At 44.1% G+C, this 20,578-nt stretch overlaps 1 protein-coding gene across 8 annotated transcripts in view; it reads left to right on the top strand.

The window, feature by feature from the left end:
- CHL1 (cell adhesion molecule L1 like) overlaps positions 1 to 20,578 on the top strand; it is a 137,787-nt gene that overhangs the window by 101,607 nt on the left and 15,602 nt on the right. For all 8 annotated transcript variants that reach the window (XM_075095632.1, XM_075095635.1, XM_075095633.1 and 5 more), the window contains 11 exons: positions 337 to 521; positions 6,801 to 6,932; positions 7,561 to 7,698; positions 8,382 to 8,493; positions 9,205 to 9,371; positions 10,895 to 11,060; positions 12,226 to 12,350; positions 15,123 to 15,224; positions 15,438 to 15,635; positions 16,503 to 16,573; positions 19,084 to 19,306. In XM_075095632.1, the coding sequence (XP_074951733.1) occupies positions 337 to 521; positions 6,801 to 6,932; positions 7,561 to 7,698; positions 8,382 to 8,493; positions 9,205 to 9,371; positions 10,895 to 11,060; positions 12,226 to 12,350; positions 15,123 to 15,224; positions 15,438 to 15,635; positions 16,503 to 16,573; positions 19,084 to 19,306 (1,619 nt within the window). The remainder of the gene's footprint in view (positions 1 to 336; positions 522 to 6,800; positions 6,933 to 7,560; positions 7,699 to 8,381; positions 8,494 to 9,204; positions 9,372 to 10,894; positions 11,061 to 12,225; positions 12,351 to 15,122; positions 15,225 to 15,437; positions 15,636 to 16,502; positions 16,574 to 19,083; positions 19,307 to 20,578) is intronic.

Below are 20,578 nucleotides of genomic sequence, written 5' to 3'. Positions count from 1 at the left end.
CTCAAGTGCCCTTTCAGAGTAGGACGAAATGAGCTCTGTTCCCTCTCCCGCAGGCCGTGCCAATATGCTCGCAAGGAATGCAGCCTCATGCCATGGCCCGGTGTTGGCTGCGAAGAACCTATTTGTAGGGGCCCTTCAAATCAAGAAGCAGTATAGACTAGTTGTAGTCTATAGTATAACCCTTAGTATAGCCCCAGTGTTTTAAAAGGGCTCAAAAGACTCTGACAACTTCACCTTGCAAACCGTACGCGCCAAGTCCAGCAGCTCTGCTAACATGAAGCGTTACAGTGGCCTGGTATTCAACTCAAAATCTTTTTTGTTTTTCTTTGCTATTAGCCCAACTCCTCATCTAAGCTGGGTCAAGGTCACTGGAAACTTGCCCAAGGACGAGCCAGAAACAGAAAATTTTGGGAAGGTGTTGAAGATAGACCAAGTGACTGCAGCCGATGAAGGAACGTACCAGTGCACGGCAAGCAACCCCATGGGGAGAGCGAGGCATGAGTTCCACGTTCATGTGGAAGGTGCTGAGTACACTTTACTAAGCTTATTGATTTTGAACGGAGAGCTGTTCAAAGGGAAGTGAATGAGGACCTTTGCTAATATGACTCGGTGTAATGCATAAATTCATTCAAGTCTATCAATTTGTGCTAGCCAAGGACCCGCCTTATAGTTTTGGGAAGCTTGCAGAAGGTAGCGCCTTTTTTAAAAAAAAAAGAAATAATGCATTTTTTTTTCCTGAACCATGAAGGCTCTACAAAGTGGTGAACAGGAGTATAAATACATGAGCAGATCCAGTACTCTAAAGATGTGAGTTAGTCGAGCAGAGATATTGATGAACTGTCTTTTATTAATCTGAATGTCAGATCAAAAGATCTGATTTTTCTACTTGCTTTTAAAGAGTGTGAAAATGGCTATACTGGGCCAGATCCGAGGTACATTTAGCTCAATTCCCTTTCTTTGGCTTCCACCAAAAGTGAATGCCTAGGGAGGACTGTAAAAATGCAGTGATAAAACACGGTACCACCCCTCTTTCCCTTCCTTCACATGCTCCCTTGCTATCATTTTTGTATAGGGACAACCTGAGCTAAGAGTTGTTTCTATAGCCCCTGAAAAATATCATACAAACTTATGAAACAAAGAAAAAAAAAGTACTTTCTACTAATACTAACAGTTTAAAAAACCTGAAATATGACCCTTTTTGTCACCCCACTGAGTATCCAAGGGCTGTTCCCAACCTAGGCTGCACGCTTGGAAGGGCGACCGATACTGTATTAGCAGCATTCATAGATTGTCTTGGGCTTAGACTCGTGCGTATCACACGCTTGTGTGCAGTGGTGCATCCCTGCGCGTGAGCACACACCCGGGTCGCGTGCCTCAGCAGGGTCAGTGCTGGCTGCTTGTGCTGGGCTAGCAACACGGAGAACCTGGTGTGTCTGTGGGTCCGTCTGGTCGTCGTCCATTTATGTGGCTGCTAGAAGGCGGCAGATTAACGAAGCCAGCCAAGATGCCTTCCTGACAGGCATCTTGCAGAGCGCAGATAGAGGCGCACGGTGCCTGCTCTCCCTCCCTCCTCCTTTCTCTCTTCTCCTACTCCCCGAACCCTGAAGGTGTGAGCCCTTCACACGAGGCAGGTGCAGACGCTCGCTTCCAGGAGCAAAGCAGCCCTCCGATGAGACCTAGCAGAGACGAGCAAGCCCTGCAGAAGTATCACCATCACAGCAACTCTTTCAGCAATTCTGCCCATAAATAGCTACAAAATGAGAATCCTGAAGCACAGCTGAAAAACTTGTTGAAAACATTTTCTCTTTACCGATGAAAAATGCTCCAGCCTTTGCTCTGCAGCGTTAAAAAAAAAAAAAAAAAAAATCATAGGCAGTATTAAACTGTCGGAGTCTGCCAACGGCTCCATTTTAGTCTGTGCTGCTTCTCACTCCATGGTCACCAGGAGACCTGACGGGAGGAAAGGTGCTTTCAGCTACCTGCTCTGTGTTTACTCATCAGCTGAGGAAAAGCCTTTTCTCCCAGTATGTGATGAATGATCCCCATTCACTTGACGTAACCTTGTGCCTTACAGTCGTCTTTCCCTTCCTGGAAGTGTGGCAGAGGGGGATACCAGGGCATGGCAAGTTTTCAGCTGCAATAAAGGGGAAGTGCTGACTCTTAGAAATCATTCCAGATGGTTTGGAGCATCTCTGCTGTAGCTGAATATTTTAACAATCTGGCTATGATTTTCTCGGCTGTAAAAATTGAATCCTTCAAAGAAACTGCAGGACCTGCGAAAACTAAAATACTGGAGGAATAACATTAATTAAGCAGTACAGAATATTGACCCCCTTTTTCCCCCCGTCTCTAGAGGGAGAAAAGGTTTCAGGCAAGTTGTTGTTCCTGCTCATTAACAAACAAGCACTTTAAAAGAAAAAAAAAGAAATAAAAAGAAATAATCCGACTCTAGCCATTGCAAGGTAAAAAATACTTTTGCAATTGCTATCAAATTAGTTTCCCGTGTGTGTAACTAATGATGGCTACTGTCACTAGCAGGGAGTCTTCCTATTAGGAGTCACCTCACATGCAGGGTATCAAGGTAAAATTGAGCCCAAACACCACCGTCTTTTAGAATTTCTAACCAGAAAATGTCACTACCATTAATCAGCGCTCGACATGTTCATCGTTCTTGCAGCAACTTCTGTGTGCGCACTCAAGGGCAGATCTTGAGTTGGTGGATGTGAGCATTAATTCCCGTTGGTTTCAGGGAGGTTATGCTGACGTGGGGCATCCTCGCACCTGACAGGCTCTTCTCAAAGGACGCGTGCAGGGAGAAGAAAATTAAACATGGAAGGAAAATTATCTCAGCTATTAACTGCCAACGATTAATCTAGTGCTGGTGTATAAATCAGGACTTTGCATTTGTTTCTGCACATTTTCTGGTATTTGAGGATCTCAAACCAATACCCCAACCTTCTAAATAACAGTCTTAATTAATGATATTTGCATGCAGCCCACTTACTAATCCTACAGTAGTCTGAGGGCAAAGATTCAGGCAATTATTACCAAGCATATGAAAATATTCAGCTAAAAAATTGCTTGACAGTTTGAGCATTTTAATCTCTCTTTGCAAGGAAAGGTGTAGCCAGGAACATTGGAATAGGCACAAAAACCCCATCGTTGTTATTAGAATGAGAGAGAATTATTAAAAAAAAAAAAAACTAAAGCGAAGCAAGCCCACAAATTGTCTTGCCTTCAAATGTTTGTTTATTGTATATAATCCCCCCAACCCAATATAAAAGGTACATATAACCTTAAAATTTGTCACTATCCCAGTGCCTGATCTCATGGTACCTTGATCTTGGCTGAGGCTCCTAGACTGTGTTTAACAGAAATAATTATTACAATATAATGATTAATTATAGTAATGGTATAATAGCTAAGGGCCTTTGCAGTTAAGTCTTGTGATACTTTCATTACTCAGCTAGAGAAGAATAAAACAGATGAAATTAATGTGAGGCAGAAACATGGCTGGCTGGTTTAATCAGGCTCAACTGTAGTCCTGTGTTTCACTGGAAAGCGGCTTCAACGCGGGGGAAGCAGACCCCAAGGTGGTAACCGCGGCTGAAGCTGCTGCTGCTGCCCCCAAGGTGGGAGGGATTGCCAGCCCTTGGGAAGGCGTGAGGAGAATTTGAAATGATCCTGACAAATTCGGAAAATGGTCTGGAATAAAAAGGATGGGCTTCAGTAAGCACAAGTGCAAAGCAAGTCTCATTAGGCAGCACTAATTGGCTTCATAAGCACAGGATGGAAAACGTCTGGTTAGACTAGTCTGGAGGATATACTGGAGCGTAAGCTGAACAGGACTTGGAAATATTAGTCTTACAGAAAAAGCAAAGAATCATCCTGGAAAGTCTAAAGAAAAATGTTGTTGTAAGAGAGACTACGGAGGACTGATAAGGCCTCACATAATTTAACCAGTTTTACATCGTACACTTTATCAGCGCTGGGGTTAACTCAAGACAGTTCAGAAGGCAGCAAGGGTAGCCACAGAGCTCAAAACATGGCATTTGAGAAAAAAATTGCTAGATACGTTTAATTTCGGAAAGAATGAATCTGGGGAATGCATACCAGCCTTCGGATGAACAGAAGTTTCTTCACAAAGTGCCCTGGGGATAACGTAAGGCACAACAGACTGAACTTGCAGCAGGGCAGAAGTCGGTTAGTTGGTCATGGGGAAAAGCGTAGTGCTGCCGTAGACAGCATGGGAGGCTGTGGTGAAAGTTTGGATCCATCAGGAGCATTTTAGGTGTAGATGATCCTGCTCCATTGCAGAAGGATGGACTAGATGCCCATTTTAGCTCCCTTCTATTTTTGCACCTGTCATTATATTCCCATAAAGACATAAATCTCTTAATCAGGAGCCCCACATTTAGCCCCGTATACAAGAAAGGTATATTATGCAATGAAATATTTGCCATACCGTATTGCTCACACAGATTAATTATTTGACTGTGCAAACACTGGGCTTTGTAGTTGCCAAAAAATACGAGTATATTTTGTTATTCGTACATATTATACACTTATAAGTAGTATAGCCTATCTGCCACACAGAAAAGAGGTTCTTCAGCCTTTCTGTGAAATTACGTTTCATACTTGGCAAAAATCTCGTTGCCTGTGGTGTCGCCGCTGCGTCTCTTCCTTGGGGCAACCGCAGCAAGAGAGGAAGGAAAGCAGTAGCATAATATACCTGCAGCTCACTTCCAGAGCGTATGCACGGCTGAACACAGGAAGGGATCGATCGTGCAGTTTGTATTCAGTCAGTGCTTGGTGTCTCACCTCCTCCGATACAAGGAAATATCCTGTCTCAAGTACTGCGTTTGCGGCAGATCTAGAGGGGAAAAAAACCCAAACAAACAAATTAATCAGGACTGTTGCAGAGCTTTTCATCTCTATGCCTTTGACCTGTCTTTAGAAAAAATGTCTTTGCTGCAGGAGCGGTCAGGACCCGGCACAGGCTGCCCAGAGAGGTGGGGGAGTCGCCGTCCCCGGGGGTATTCAAAAGACGTGCAGACGCGGCACTTCAGGGCATGGTTTAGGAGACATGGTAGTGTTGGGTTGGCTGCTGGACTTGATGATCCCAGAGGTTTTTTCCAACCTTAATGAGTCCATGATTCTATGATTTTCCTGATGAAAACGTAATGTATATGAGAGGGGGAGAAGGAACAATAGCTGCAAAACCAAAATGCTCTGCTGCTTGCAAGAGCTTTTTTCCTGATGCCAAATACGAGGAAATGTAGCAAGTATGGTCACGGCACACACTGCGCTATGGGGGGGCCCCAGCCCTGCGTGAGGAAGGTGGTAGAAGAAACCTGTGCCGTGTGAAGGAAATCTGAAGATGTTATAATTTTATACAAGCTTAAGTATCTTGAATTTTACTAACGTCTTTAGATGTTGTTTAACAATATCCCTTCATGAATGCTCTACTGTGGAAGTGGTGGACTGTGTGTAGAAGCTCTCGTGTATCCAGGGGTGATTTTTTAATATATCTGCGTGAATATGAGCAATGATGCTTTGTTTTAGCATATCACACTGATGACAGCTGGACATGTATTACCAGGCAACAGCTCTGTTAATCTTCAAAGCGTTTTACCAGCATTAACTAATGAATCCTCATGTTTCCCATACATTAGCTCATCTTCTTCAAATAGGGAAAGAGGCCCAGTGATCTGCCCAGCACATGCAGAAGAGGTAGTGTCAGGCCTGGAATTAAAATTTGGAAGTTTGTTGCTTCTCAGGGAGAGATAATGATGAATTCAAGGCTGTGTTTTGGATTGAGGCTGCCCACTGAAAGGTAGGCAGGCTCAGAGACCTGCATTCACTCTGTAGAGAACAAAGCATTCATCAGATTAATTCTCCCCCCACCCTTCCATCCCTCCCCTCCCTTATGGTTGTGTTTTTCCAATGAGGTGTGGGTACCTGATGCTCAGGGGCTGATCTGCAGAGGAGAGGGTGTCCCTAGAGCTAGTCCAGTGTGGCTGGCAGTGCTGGGAAAGAGGAGAGCCCAGCGAATGCAGCAGCACACTGCTGCTCCTCTACCACCACCCTGTGGGCAACCTTTCCAGACCACTCCTCCAGGTGATGGTTCTCTCAGCCCTAGTGGTGAGAGAATATTTTTCATCATTGCTAAATACCTTACGGGTCAGCCTCTCATCGGAACACATGGTGGAAAACCAGAATACCGAAAATCACGATGCATTTCCTCAGCAGGCGTAGATGAGCGGATGGAGGAGCTGCATGCTGTCGTGGAGCTCCGCTGCATCAGCGTACTCTGCCCTCCAGCTCTCCCGGGCAAGTCGGTAGAAGCCACTTGCTCATGCCTGGTGAGGGGGATTTGAGCTGGATGGATATTTGCATCTTGCTTGAGTTGCTGAAATAGTCTCACTTCATTTCACAGACCACAGCCTCATCTCCGGGGGTCCTGGTGAGAATACTGACCTGTTCAGGTTTACCTCCTTCCCAAGCCTCTCCCCTCCCATTTGCAATTGTTTTTCACTTGGATAAGCACTGCCCATTCCCTGCACTCTCTTCCTGACACGTTTCACAAAGTCTGAAGGACAGAAATAGATGTGTGCTGATGCTAATTTTGCCTTTTGTAACATCAGTTTGTAAGAAATACAATACAGCTGCACAAAAGGCTGCTAGGAGCTGGCTGGGAACTGTTGGCAGCGTTTGCCATCTCCTGGTGGAGCATAGCAATAGCAGAGTTAGACTTGTCTCGCTGTGCACCTGATACCTGCTATGTCCCTTCTTTACAGAGCCTCCTCGGTGGATTAAGGAGCCCGAAGGTGGTGTTTACAGTGTAGGAACAAATCTTGTGCTGCTCTGCGAAGCTATTGGCAACCCAGAGCCAACCATTCAGTGGAAGCTTAATGGGATGCCCATCGATAGTAAGTGCAAGGTCCAGCACCCTCCTCGAGGCGGTGGTCGGGTGGGATGTGCCTGCGTTATGCCCAGTTAGAGGGAACACACCACTCCTAAAGCACTGAGTGATGTCTGGTTTGCCATCCACTTAGACATGAGTTAATATTTATTTGCTTAATAAAGCTAACATTTAAATATGATCTTGAAGAGAGTAAGGGCGAGAGCTGCAGGGCGGTGGAGTGGCGGTACCTGTGAGTTACTGCCTCTGCCTCACCCCGTAACCCTCCCATCTTTTGGAGATCTGGGATAGCTTATGCTCATTGAGGGCTCCTGGTCTTTGTGCTCCTGAATGAGCACAGATGGCAGCGTGGCTGGGGAGCACAGGCCCTGCTTCCCGGCGTAGCAGTATTATTACTACCATTTTAAAAGGTCTGTGTGGGGATTTTACTGGAAATTGGTGCTCTAGAGCACTTTCTTTAGGCCACGGGACGGCTGGCAAAGGCAGTGCTCTGCAACTTGCTCCCCGGCTGTTGAGCAAGGTCCTGGTTTCACCCTGAAGGTGTGCTTTGCCTTTGACTTTCAAGCAGTAAGGGGAGACTGTGAACTCCACAGTCGTGTTGTCTCCATCTCCTGATATGGTCTGGGTCTTTCCAGGTAGGACCTTCAGGGGGAGAATCTCTGCCAGGGAGATCAGCCTCACCAACCTTCAGCTTCAGGACAGTGCTGTGTTCCAGTGTGAGGCCAGCAACAAGCACGGCACCATCCTCGCTAGCGCCAACGTGAACGTCCTCAGTGAGTAGCCTCCCAGCCGTTCCTGTCCGTGAGAAAAGACCTGACGCAGTGTCCCGTTCTGCTGATTGAATGCTTCAGAGCAGCTTGGGGATTGTGACCATGTCACTGTTCTTTTGCATTGGCCCCAGATTTTAAGAAATACATTGTCCAAACTAATGCAACAAGCCTTATCATGGGCAATATTATATGCTTAGCATAAGCGTTCCTGAGCTTTGATATATTCTTTATTCGAAAAAGTGGTTGTGGTTGGCCTCAAAACCTTTTGAATTCAAATATACCAGAACCACTGGGGACAGAATTGTGACCACAACTCTGTTTTTGAAGTAAGTGTATTGTTAATCTTTAATTTCAGTGTGATGCTCAGACTGTTCTTTGAAGAACGAGAGTGATGGGAATTTATTTAATAAAGAGGTCTCTAGAGGGAGCAGAACCGTGTCTGTTTTCTCTCCTGGAGCACATTGATGTTTCATGTTCTGACATGTCCAGCAGTCAACTACTATTACCTTTGTCAGCGAAGCTTACAAAAGCTCAGTTGCTCAGTGCAACTGGTTCCAAAACGCAGTGAGATCCCCATTAAGCGGCTCAGCCTTTGACCTTTGCTGAAAAAGGGGCTGATGCAGGGACAGTGTTTATATTCCCAGTTCTGAAATGCGGCGCTGCTCATTTTGCGTTCTCTTCTGCAGATATTGCTCCCTTAATACTGACCTCGGATGGTGAAAACTATGCCACAGTTGAGGGTTACAGCGCCTTCCTGCACTGTGAGATTTTTGCCTCGCCTGCAGCAGATATTAGATGGTAGGCCACTGAAAACGGATATTTTCATGTGGAACAAGTTCATACAGGCTCCCCAAACATTGAAAAATGTTTGTTATAATGCTAGTTATAGTTTTTATGGAGTTAAAATTAGAATTTTGTAACGAAACTGTATATAAGTATTCTGTGTTTAAATGCACTTGCAAGAACCCTGATGAACTGGTTTATAAACAAAGGTTAATGAAGGTCCTCGATACCTGCAAGAGGCGGGTGCTGGGATATCCATTAAACCAGGCCATGGTGTATATAGCCAAATCCTGCTACAGCTTCATCGGCTTCAGGTTAATGTTGGGAACTTTTTAAGTTTGGACACATTATTGAGGTGGAAACACGATGACTTACAGAGCATATTTACCTGGAAATGGTTCCATACGGTTGGAAATCACAGGATTGTCATAGCACTTGACAGGTGCCATAAAATTGCAGATGACAGCTATAGATTAAAGACTCAGCCAGACTAGCTTAAAGTCCTTGCCAGATGATGTCAGTGTGGTTTTGGTTTGCAGGAAGCTTATGTGCCTTTACGATTTGCTGCACGTGGGTAAAGTGACTTGCTAACCTTGACTTGATTGCTCAGTGGCAGAGCTGAGACCGGCTCCCAAAATTCTTCTGTCCCCTGCAATATCTGCCAACGGTGAAATAACAGTTCCTGCAGCCCTAGGAATAGCCCATAACTATTATTATCCTCTTTAGGACTAAGGATGACAGTATAGAGCCACTTTCAACATTACGCTATGAGTTAAACAAGAATGGCACCCTAGAGATCAAAGAAACAAAGAAAGAAGACTCCGGCTCGTACGCTTGCTGGGCTGCAAACTCTGTTGGAAAAAGAGCAATCACTGCTAATCTGGATATAAGAGGTAATGTCTCACTTAGGAATAGAAAGATATTTGACAGCTGCTAAGGTTTTATATTTACAAATTTTCAGTAAATAAGTAATTAATAAATGCTCAGTTGAAGACACAGATTTATTCTGTGAAGCTATAAATTCTCTGTACACTAGGACCTGAAATTGTCTCCATTTTTCTGTGCAGTTTCTCCACACTCACATATGAAGTTTACTTTCTTCCTGACACTTTCAGAAGCTGCACAAGCCACCAAAAACTTGCAGCTTACTTCCCAGATCTGTTACCTTTATTATCCTGAAAGGTTTTTTCCCTCCTCCTTGCCATCAGCCCTGTTAACACTCAGAGCAGGTTCTTGGCCGGCCCTTGGGAGCGCAGAGCCCTCCCTGTGCTCGTGGGCTTGGTGGGGTCCTTGCTGAGCCAGAGCAGGTCCCTGCAGCTCCCACAGGCGTGGGCTTCCTCCTTCCCTAAAGCTGTTTCCCACCCGTTGATCAGAGGGTACATCCCAAACTGGCTCAATAGCCGCAGCGAACGCCAAGCGCGTTGCAGCAGGGTGAGGCAGGGGATGCTGCTGGTTTGAGGGCTTTGCAGTGCACCTTTGCCTAATTATCAACCTGGCAAACGTTTGTGAACAGAGAAAAAAGTTACTGAAATACATTTGCTCCCACATTTCAGATATGTGCCTTGTGCTCTAATTCTGTTTTAAGGGGTTTATTTGGCTGGGCAGGAGGGGTTTTTCCCTGGGAGGGGGTGATGGTAGCAGACAGCTTCTGTTGAGTGCACAGGTTAAACTGAGTGGGTTACAAATTTATGTAGGACTTAGGGCTTGCTAATAAAAAAAACCCCTTCAGTACCCTATTAGCAGAGTCCTTAAAAGGACGTTCAGATGCAGGTTTGCTGTGACAAACTTAAGAAACACTTTTTGTGTTCTATTTCCACCTACTCCCTTTGCTCTGTAAATTTTACAGTGATAATAAACTTGAAAATGTACAATGAAATTCTCACAGAGCCAACATTTCACTGTAAAAAGAAATTTATCCAACTGCTTTCTTCTTATTTATTCATCTGTTTCTGCATTCAGAAGAGAGTCATTTAAAAGAACAAATTTGACTGCAATAATTTTTTTCTCACTTGACTTTAATAAGCTTGTAATTTTTCTTGGATAGTTGCCAAAGCCTATTTCAAATGGCAATTGGACATAAAAATCATATTCAAGCTTTTTTTTTTTTGTCATCAATTTCATGACAGTCTGCTAACAAGGATTTTCACCTGTGCCTTTTTTTAGTGTTTTGGGCTTTTTTTTTTTCCCCTGGAGCTCTTTGGTTTGGAGTAAATAAAAAAAAGAATTTTTCAAGATAGAAAATGAAATCCTACAAATATCTATTTCAAAAGCAACCATCCTTCACTTGAAATGTTTGTATATATAACAAAAAAGACATGATCATTGCTCCTAAGGTTGATTTTTAGATATGAAGTGCTTGGTGAAAATTTGATGTAATAGTCTCTCCTAATCAAAGTGTTTTTCTGTGATCAATCAGATGCTACAAAACTTGTTGTTACTCCAAAGAACCCCCGAGTGTTGAAATCCCATTCAATTTTATTGAAATGTCAGTCTGAGTATGATTCACACTTGAAACACAGTTTTAAATTATCCTGGAGGAAAAATGGAGATAAGCTGCCAGTCAACAGCACAGAAGATGGCAGGTAAGCAGGGAAGAAACAAGAGTTTTCTTGATCTCAGCTGAATAAAGCTGTACGGTGGGGAACATGAGTTTCAATAAACGCGGGTCTTAATAGCTCGAAATGCAAATTTATGTCTGCAAGAATTCTTCATGCGATATATGAATAGATCTGCGTTTTATATAAATATAAATGCACCTATATGCGTTTTGAGACGTGGCTGGCAAGTGATTTTGTTTTTTATTAACTCTCGCTCCATCACAGCAGAATATTGCATAAATGTTGGTTCAACTCAAGAATCCAACCTTAGCCCCAGTGCAGTCAGCTGGGGTTTTGTTTCTCCACTTCACTGGAACTATTATTTTCCTGTGTTTTATACCTCTTTAGCCGAAGCAAGTCCTTGTTATGGTAAAATGAACGTGAAACAGATTTCTGGGATTCTGCCTAAAATTGCGCAGGTTAAAAGCAATGAGTTTTCCCTACGTACGAGTTTAGGACTTGCAGGCGCAGGCTGAACGTTGCCCTACTCCTGCATTTCCATTGACCTTAAGGGGACAGAGCTCAGCCTTTATTCCATACGAGGGGTCCCACAGAGGGCAATCAGATGTCTTTATTAATTACCACAGAAGAGAGATGGTTTCCTAAATACTGCAGTGCTGGAGAGGTTGAAGATCCTGCTGCGGCCACGTAGTGCGGGGAGGTAGCGCCAAGCAAGTGCCATGTCTGCAACAGAGCCCATGCGCCTGGGTTGATGCCAGCTTCTCCTGGTGCATTGGACATCACACAAGCGGGTTGGGAATGCTCAGTTTTACTCAACCCTTTCAAAAATTGGGACATAAAGCCCATGTATTTGCCTCATTAATGAGGTGCCAGAATGCTATGTTCCAGACGCTCAGCCGATGCATATCAATGTGGCTCTTTTCAGACCAGGAGAGACATGCCAACTTCCAGCTGTGGAGGCTAAATTGCTACAAAATACAAATAATAGTGCACAGCACAGTGTATAATACAACCACAATTACGTTTTAAAGTAATAGGCCTAACGTGCAATTATGTTATTCAAAATGTCCTGGTACCAAGTTTTTTTATGAGCAGATTTTCAGAGAACAACAGTGTCTGTCAGTCATAGGCTGATCTTACAGATTTATTTATTTATGATTTATATGTACCTTTTTTTTTCCCCCCATAGGATAATTCTGGACAGGGATACGCTGTTCATATCAAGCGTGACACTGGAGGATCAAGGCGTTTACACGTGCGTGGCTAGCACGTCTCTGGACAGCGTCACGGCCGAATCGGAGATAATCGTTCTTGGTAAGAGGCTATTTTCCCGGTGTGCAGACAGGTCCGTGCGGCACGTAAGGCCATTGCAGCACTTTTGCGTATTAGTTTCTTTTGCCCAATTCGGTTACAGAGCCTCCATAACCCACTTTCACAGAGGCGCAATGTACCCCTCGCTCGTTAACCTCAGCTGTGTTATCCTTGCATCTCTTGGAATGGGGATGCTGACGCAAAGTTTTCAATTATATTTGATCTTTGTTACACCTAAGATGAGGCAGCCTTTTTTTCTCGGTTCAGGAGTCACCCACGGTAGCTGTAGGAGCTTGCCCAGGCTGGAAGGTGTAATAACATATTAGGAATGGCTCTGCTTCTGCTTTGAAGTCCTTGGTCAGTCCTTCACCCCGCTTCACTAGAGATTTGCACGTGAATTACTGCTTGGACTAGGTTTTGAAGAAGAAAGATGTAAGGCCAGTGTTTAGATGTCCAACTCCTCTGAAGATCAGCGGAATTTTAGCACCTAAAAGGATTCATTAACTCTCTGAATCTCAGCACAAATTATTAGCCGGTGGCAAAGAGCAAGTCCACAGCAGAGAAAAGCCTTGACCCACAGTCTGAAGCTTGACCTTGTGGGAGCATCCTTACAACCTGCCTCCCTTCCTGAAGGACCACTTGAAATTAAGGGGCTGAACTTGGGGAGCGATGTGTAGTCCTTCAAATACCCACCTCAGGGCATTGACCAATAGCTAAAATTCTGTTCTGAGGACAGTTTTGCATCATTTTAATTTAATTAAATTTTGCTTCATTTTACATTTTTATTTATTTCTGGCAGTGATTGCAACAAGAACTAAGACAATCTGACCTTCAAGATGTTGTCACACTTTAAATTAATGGTATTTTTCATTAAATAGTACATTAAAAAGGTGCTATGCACATTATTTATGGTACTGTGTTCTTTAGTGTTGTATAATTCAAAATGTTTGTAGACTATTCATTAAATTACTTATAAAAATTTCATGAAGCACTTTATTCCCTTTTAAAAAGGTGATTTGCAGAAGAGGAAGAACAGTCTTGTGCTTTTTCCCCCTTGTTTATTGCATATAAAAAAGGTCTTGGTGGATTAACAATATCTGTTATTTTCCAAATGACAAATTCAGGCTTCTTTTGCAATGAAAGGCTTGTGAGATGGCTGAAGAACTAAATATTGCTCAGATGGAGACATCAGAATATGGGCACCTAAGACCAAAAGTAATATTCACTTAGAATACTTCTATTTTTTCTATGATTAATGATCAGATAGAGGGGTGAGTATCTTTAAGATATACCATCGCCGCCTTTAAATTAATATACTGAATTTTAACACCAGATACGCTCTAAGAATAGAACAACAAAATGCCTGTAGTTTAAACTGTGCTTTCCTGATTTTTCCCAAGTGCAACAGAAATAGGGGAAAGAAATGCAAAGAAAACTAAACCAAAAAACCCAACCCAAATATAAACTTTTTAACTTTTTGATGTACCTTGAGATAAACAAGAAAACTTAGTATTGCTATTTAAAATATTCAGTACAAACACAATTTCTTTCCCAATGACAGAGGCAGTCTCGGTGGTTGAGGTAGCTGGTTTTTACTATAAGAAACAGCATCGTCAGCCAAAAGTGTAGTTGGGGCATTGGGGCGGGAGGAGGTCAAAGACCCAAAGTTATGCAATCTCATTTCCTTGGTCGGTACATTTTTTAGATTTTGAAACACCAGCCCTATGTTTAAGGAGGGGGACTCTGTGTGTGTGACTTTGGGAGGATGAGGAGTTACCATCAGCCCCTGCAGGGAGAAATTGCTCTCTCGTATCTTTTATATCAGGCCCTATACATTTCAGTTACCAAACTAATCCAATGCAATCAGGATGCGAACTGTCAAGCCAGACAGAAGAAAGATAAACATCTGTCAATCTGAATCTGCTAAATTTGAAAGCGTTCATTCAATTACGGGCAATTTGGTGAACAACCCGTGCCACAGATCACCGCTTCTGCCCCTGATGCTGTTGAGAAAGCAGGTCATGTTGCAGATGTGTATCCCCCCTTGCCGCCTCCCAGGACTGTGCGGGGGAGCAGCCTATTTCGGTAGTGCCGATAACCTCGGCCCTGGTTAAGACGCATCCCTGACAGTGATTTCTGACAGCAGCAGGGTGGTCCTGTGCTCGGGCCTTGTGTAGTCCCGGGAGGTGCAGTGCAGTTATCGTACCAACCACCACCAAACCTGATATATTCTCTGGACAGCATTAGTTGAGTTGGCAGGTAATGAATTTTCTTGTTTCCTTTTAATATAGATCCCCATGGCTGGGATAATGAATGTTATCCTTTCACTCATACTCTAAAAGGCCAAGCTCGATAACCGTCGGAGCCGAGTCACCTTCTACCACTCTGGTTTGCACCAGAGTAAATCACAGTGATGCCAATATAACTTTCTGCTAAGAGCAGTGTCAATATCTATTAATGATTAAATAGATCTTAGTGTTGATTTGCAAAGAAAAATCTGTTGCTGCGAGCACAGTAATGAGAGTGGGTGGAAATGAACTCGAGGTGGATACTGCATTTATAAGGGGGAACGCAGGGCCAGACCGTTCAGCTTGGTTTTCTCTAATAAAGAAGGATATTTAAAAGCAATTCCCATTTTCCTCATTTTGCCCACTTTGAAATCAAAAGATGCTTTATCACCTTCTCCACCAAACTTGCTATTCCAGTCTTTTGGACAATGCCAAGACAAGCAGAAATAGCTTGTCGTGCTCCTGACACGTCTTCATTATTTCTCAGATGTTCCTGATCCGCCAGAAGATCTTCGGCTCTCAGAAAATCAAAACCGAAGCGTTCGACTATCCTGGAAAGCCGGGGCCAGCCATAACAGCCCTATTAATGGTATGGAGGGTTTGAGTAGCATCATCTTGCACTGTTTAGCATTATGGCACGTCATGGCCGTTAGGAGAAACAAACCATGCTCACAGCCATACTTAAATGGGTTTTGCTATGACAGTTAATTTGTTGACAGTTAATTTTTCCATCCTTGTGATTTACAAGCCATTTATACAGGTTCTGCCTTTTTTCTTTTGTTTTCTTTCTTTTCCTGCCCAGAGTCGATTATAGAGTTTGAAGAGAACCGGTGGGAGCCGGGGAGGTGGCAGGAGCTAACCCGAGCCCCGGGGAATGACACCACAGCCCTTTTGTCACTCGCCCCATATATGAATTACCAGTTTCGTGTCGTGTCTGTGAACGCGGTGGGAAGGAGCCAGCCTAGCAAACCCTCGCTGCGCTATGCAACACCTCCGGCTGGTAAACACTGCCACCTAGTTTTCTGAATATTAATATTTTTAGGGTTTTGCTGGGAGTAACAGTGCCCTCCTGTGCTTCAGAGGGGTGTAAAGGAGTCAGGCACGCTTGTCCTGCTTTGGCTGTTCAGTGGCAGCCCAGGGATGCCAAAGTGAGGAGCCTACGCTGCCACGGTTGGCGGGATGTTTCCTACCTGGGTACCGACAGCATACGGCTTTCCTGAGCTCGGCTGATCTTGCACATTTAAAGGCCATTGCAGCCCTTTATGGACGAGCAGTTGCTGGAAATGATCCCTGAGGTTTACGGGGAGCCTTTCAGCAGCGCTAAGCTTGTCAAAAATCTCCATTCGCAGCGCATTTCTCACTGTGACAGAAAATATTGTGTCCCTGAAAGTCATTCTAGAGGCCAAGTGCTCAGCACAGCATTTGCATTCCCTGGCATCTTTCTTTCTTTTTTTTTTTTTTCCCCCCATTTACTTCAATTTCAGGTCCTCCTTCAGCTTTTCAGCTGTGTGCGTCCCACTAATGATATACCTTCTGTTTACTATCCCCATAGGGAGAAAAATCTCTTCTTCATAATCCCCCTACATCTGGTGCTTTGAAATCCAAAAGTCACAGTTTCATGTTAGCTGGTGGCTCCAACTAACAAGGGCACTTAGGAATCAAAACTGCATAAACAATGTGTTTTGGTCACAGCAGCTTTGCTGATCCAAGTAATTAATCTCTGAACGTTTTTTGTTTAGGTGTCTTTCACTCTCAGTAATATGGAAATAAGAAAAGTTATTTGCATCCTTTCCCCCCCTCATTTAAATAATAAATGTAAATAAACCCCAGGATATGGAAACTAACTTTATCACCTGTGCGGTTCCAGCTCCAGACAAGAACCCAGAAAACATCCGAGTTGAAGCTTCTGAGCCAAACGAAATGGTGATGAAATGGGAGGTAAGGCAAACGTGTCTGTCGGTGCTACAATATCGGAAACAAGTCCTCCCTTCGAGGAGCAGCTTCTAAAGCAGCATGGAAATGATCGGGATGTTGTTTTAATATAAATACATTAGAAATATACTCGATCCCTTGACTTTATCTTCCCTTCCCCTACCTCTGTTTTTCAGGAAATATTTGCAAATTCTGTAGGTGGGACCCTTTGTGCTACTGAAGTCAGAGAAAGTCATTATTGACTTAAATGTGTTCTGGATTTCCTCCCCTAGTTTCATTTTGATTCAAAATTCATTTTTTTTACCTCTAACTTTGCCGGTTATGAAGAAATATGGAAGTTCTATAAAGCACAGTGAGAATCCTCCAGGGTACGCCCTTCTTCTGTGCATCTTGCATACAAGAAAGCGCTTAAAATAATTGTGGTCTTACCCTGCTCTGCAGGAGGAGCAGCCAGGCCCAGGGAGGGGGTGGTTTGCACATAGCTTCTGCCCTTCCAGCCTGGAGGTTTAAAAATGACACAGATCACTCGGCCAAGAGAATGTGAGATTGAATTTTTACACCAAGGGGTGTAGATAAGGCTCCTGACCATGTGTGTCAAAGGAATTGTGCAAAAGTCTTGAGTATGGTTTCCGGTCTTCAAATTCCCTGGGTTTTAAGCTTTCAGCTTCCAAGCCAGCAGTTTAGAGAGATATATATTCCTTCATTTAACACAAATTTCAACAACGGTGAAAGGATGCAATTTTTTTTTGTGGCTGGAATTAAACACAATTTATGTGAGATTTACTTCTCAACCTGCTGCTCGCAGCAAACAGTAAATGTTTCCCCAGTGTGAATTCATGGTTTAGGCTATAATTTTGCTAAAAGGAGATGGGTCTCTAGATCTGTTGACTTGGATTTGAATGGGGATTTTTGCTCTGCTACGTAGCCCAGGGTCAGGGAAGACAGTCCTGCCTCTCAGAAGAAATGCAGAGTGGTGGTTACCAGCAAAAGCTTTGCTGAACAGAGAGCAAGCGCTCCCCCTCACCGCGAAGCCCGTAACCCACTGCTCAGACGGGGCAAAAGTAGAAGGGAAAACTGAGACTGAAGGGAGAGAATGGGATGGACAGGCTTTGTTAAATCTTATTGAATCATTTAAATATCGTAAACAGGATATTCATTTATTTATGGTGTTCCCTGTATGCTTTTCAGAGGAAATGCTAGGCACTGAACATGCTATTTCTGGCAGACAAAGGCTGCAAAATGATGTTAATCTGCCTACTTTGGATTAAAAGACCAGATGAGCATTAGTGAGTAGCTTTTCGGCCAAGGATTTGCAGCATTAAGGGAGATCAAAATAAGATGCTGCAATGTAACTAGACAAGAAGTTATTCATTGCATAGGAATTTTTTACTTCTTCAGCTTCTCTTGCAAATCCTATTCCCTGGGATCTTTGCCGTGGAGGTGATTCTCCCAGCAGTGCCTGTTAGAAAGCTGCCCAGTCTACCGGCTCCTTGGCCGTGGTCATCCCAAAGGGCCTCATACCCTCAGAGCAGATAAATGGGAATTTCTGCAGATCCTCCAGACCTACGTCCCCCCATACGTGAGGACGGGTGGTCAGGCGGGCCGATGGGGCCTCGCTTTCTGCTGGCACTTGCAAGTTGAAGCCGTTTCGTTGCAGACCTCTGTGTGCATCTTGGATACCCATCGGTTATTATATATTTGATATGTACAATATGTAATTTAAATATTACTAAAAGTAGGCTATGTGGTGGGAGATACCCACAGATGTTTCCGTGGACTGAAAAAATACCCCATCATTTCTGGTAGTACAGGTGACCTGTCAAATTTATTAATCAAAAATAAGTACATTTTCAGAGAAATTAACTCAACTGGAGAACGTCTCATGACAATCCATTGTCATACGTCTTCTAATATTTTACAAATTAATGTTAATTAGATGGGAACCATGCTGTGATGAATTCTTCAGCTGATTGGTAAAAGAAGAGTAGCGCAGCAGTAGCACATTAAATGTCCAGGCAGAGTTTCAAGCATTTGGTGCATATTTAGAACAAATCTAAATTTTAATGACCCAACTTGCTGTGCTACATAAAATTCTAAGATAAAATTCTAAGATAAAATTTAGCTGTACTGAAAGGCACACACAGCCTTATGCCAAAACATGCATTTTAGGTGTGCTAAAAGGCACGCGGCTTTACATCACAGAAGAAAACAAAGAAAACCTGTGGCAAAACAAAAACTGATGTATGTGGTGTGCAGAAATATGTGTACTAGCAATTAATCTGTTTCTAATCCAACTGTTTCTCTGCCTTTCACCCACCTTTCTCTTGAAGTCATGCCATTTTTCTTCCAGACATCTTAAAATTGACATGACAGCGAAAAGTTAAAGATTTCTTTTTCCCCCTTTTCCATCCCAATCTTATAACACGCTCTCCAAAATTATTCCCCCCTCCCCCCAGCTGCTGTTTCATGATTATTGCAACAAAGGCAAACAGGATCTCTTTTAACTTCTCCCGCAGCCGTTGAAACCCGCGGAGAGGAACGGGCCGGGGCTGGAGTACAAAGTCAGCTGGCGGCAGCGGGGAGTCGAGGCGGACTGGAATGAGGAGACGGTGAAGAAGCATTCTCTGACCCTGCGAAATACCCCCACCTTCGTGCCTTATGAGATCAAAGTCCAAGCGGTAAATAATTTAGGATCCGGTCCTGAACCAAACGTTACCATCGGATATTCAGGAGAGGACAGTAAGTAGCGGAAACTTTCATGTAAAAAGGTGCTGCATGGGGGATTCTTGCGATGCAAAACGATCAGATATGGAGTGATGGATTAGGCAGCCCACGGCCAAAACTACTTAAATGCCAGAGCTCAGTGTGGCGGGCCGAATGAGATGCAGATAGGAGTGATGCTGGGTTCTGTGGATGCCAGCTTGCTGGAGTTTGAGGGGTTTTTTGGAAAGGTCACTTGTGCTTTCATTAATCTCAGATGCTGGCTTAATCTGGATAGTTGTTGGAAGGCCACAGTCCATAAGAAGTCTATGAAGTGTATCAGTCGCTGTGTTGTACTTGGTGGGAAAAAATGCCTTTAGCTTCTCTGGGGCCTGATTAAACAGTTCATTGTCAGAAGTCAAGTACTCTGGCAATTAAGTACAAACACGCAGGCACTGGGCGTTGTAAGTGAATTTATAGATGATGCCACATGCCCCTGTATGCTGGGTATCACCTTGCCCATTGAGTCTCCAACGAACAAGTCATCTTCTCCAGCCTGGGTTTCTGTCCAGCGGCTTTCCATGGCCCCCGGGTGGCACAGCCCCCTCTCAGGCCTTCCTGTGCCTTTGGAGAAGCCTTCCTCCACTGTAAGGCTTTGCTTTGGAATTACTCCTGCTCCAAGCCCTCTCCCCAGGTCTTCTCAGTGCCTGCCCGCCTTTGATTTTGAACTCTGCCTGGCCCACAGTGCCTCATCCCGGCTACATCAGAGAGGCTTTCTTCCCTTGCTCTGAAGTCACAGCAGCCGCTTGGGATACCCCACCCTTTGCACATGCTCTTCAAGCTCCAGCTTCATGGTGGGCTTTAATAACCACGTCCCATTAGAGACGTGAACATGCCGGAGGGATGCCCTGCTAATAAAATTAATGCCAGTGCCGCACAGGATGCGGCAGCCTTGCTGTGTCCGTGGGACACTGGATAACGTCACTGCTGAGGCCACCCCAACATCTCTGAACAGCAGCCTGTCCCCTTTGGTGTTCACTGCATGGCTACAGAAGATATTTGGAGGACTGGATATGTACCCAGCTGCAGTAAAGAAACGCCAAGCCTCACTTTAGGAAGTTAAGCACTAACACCACCAAAAAAGAAACAGAATCTTTTTTGCAGGAATTAAGGGTTTAAATTGGCGAGGGAGTAAACAGCATGGTGGCCAGCTAGTGTGGGGTGCCAAGCTTCCCTGATCCCAAATAAAAATGCTTATTGCACTTGCAAACGCTTAGCAGCCGGGGCTGGGAGCTGCTGGCAGAGAGGGGC

This window comes from Phalacrocorax aristotelis, chromosome 6 (assembly GCF_949628215.1).
Source record: "Phalacrocorax aristotelis chromosome 6, bGulAri2.1, whole genome shotgun sequence".
NCBI classification, from domain to species: domain Eukaryota; kingdom Metazoa; phylum Chordata; class Aves; order Suliformes; family Phalacrocoracidae; genus Phalacrocorax; species Phalacrocorax aristotelis.
This window is presented reverse-complemented; position numbering and strand designations above follow the sequence as displayed.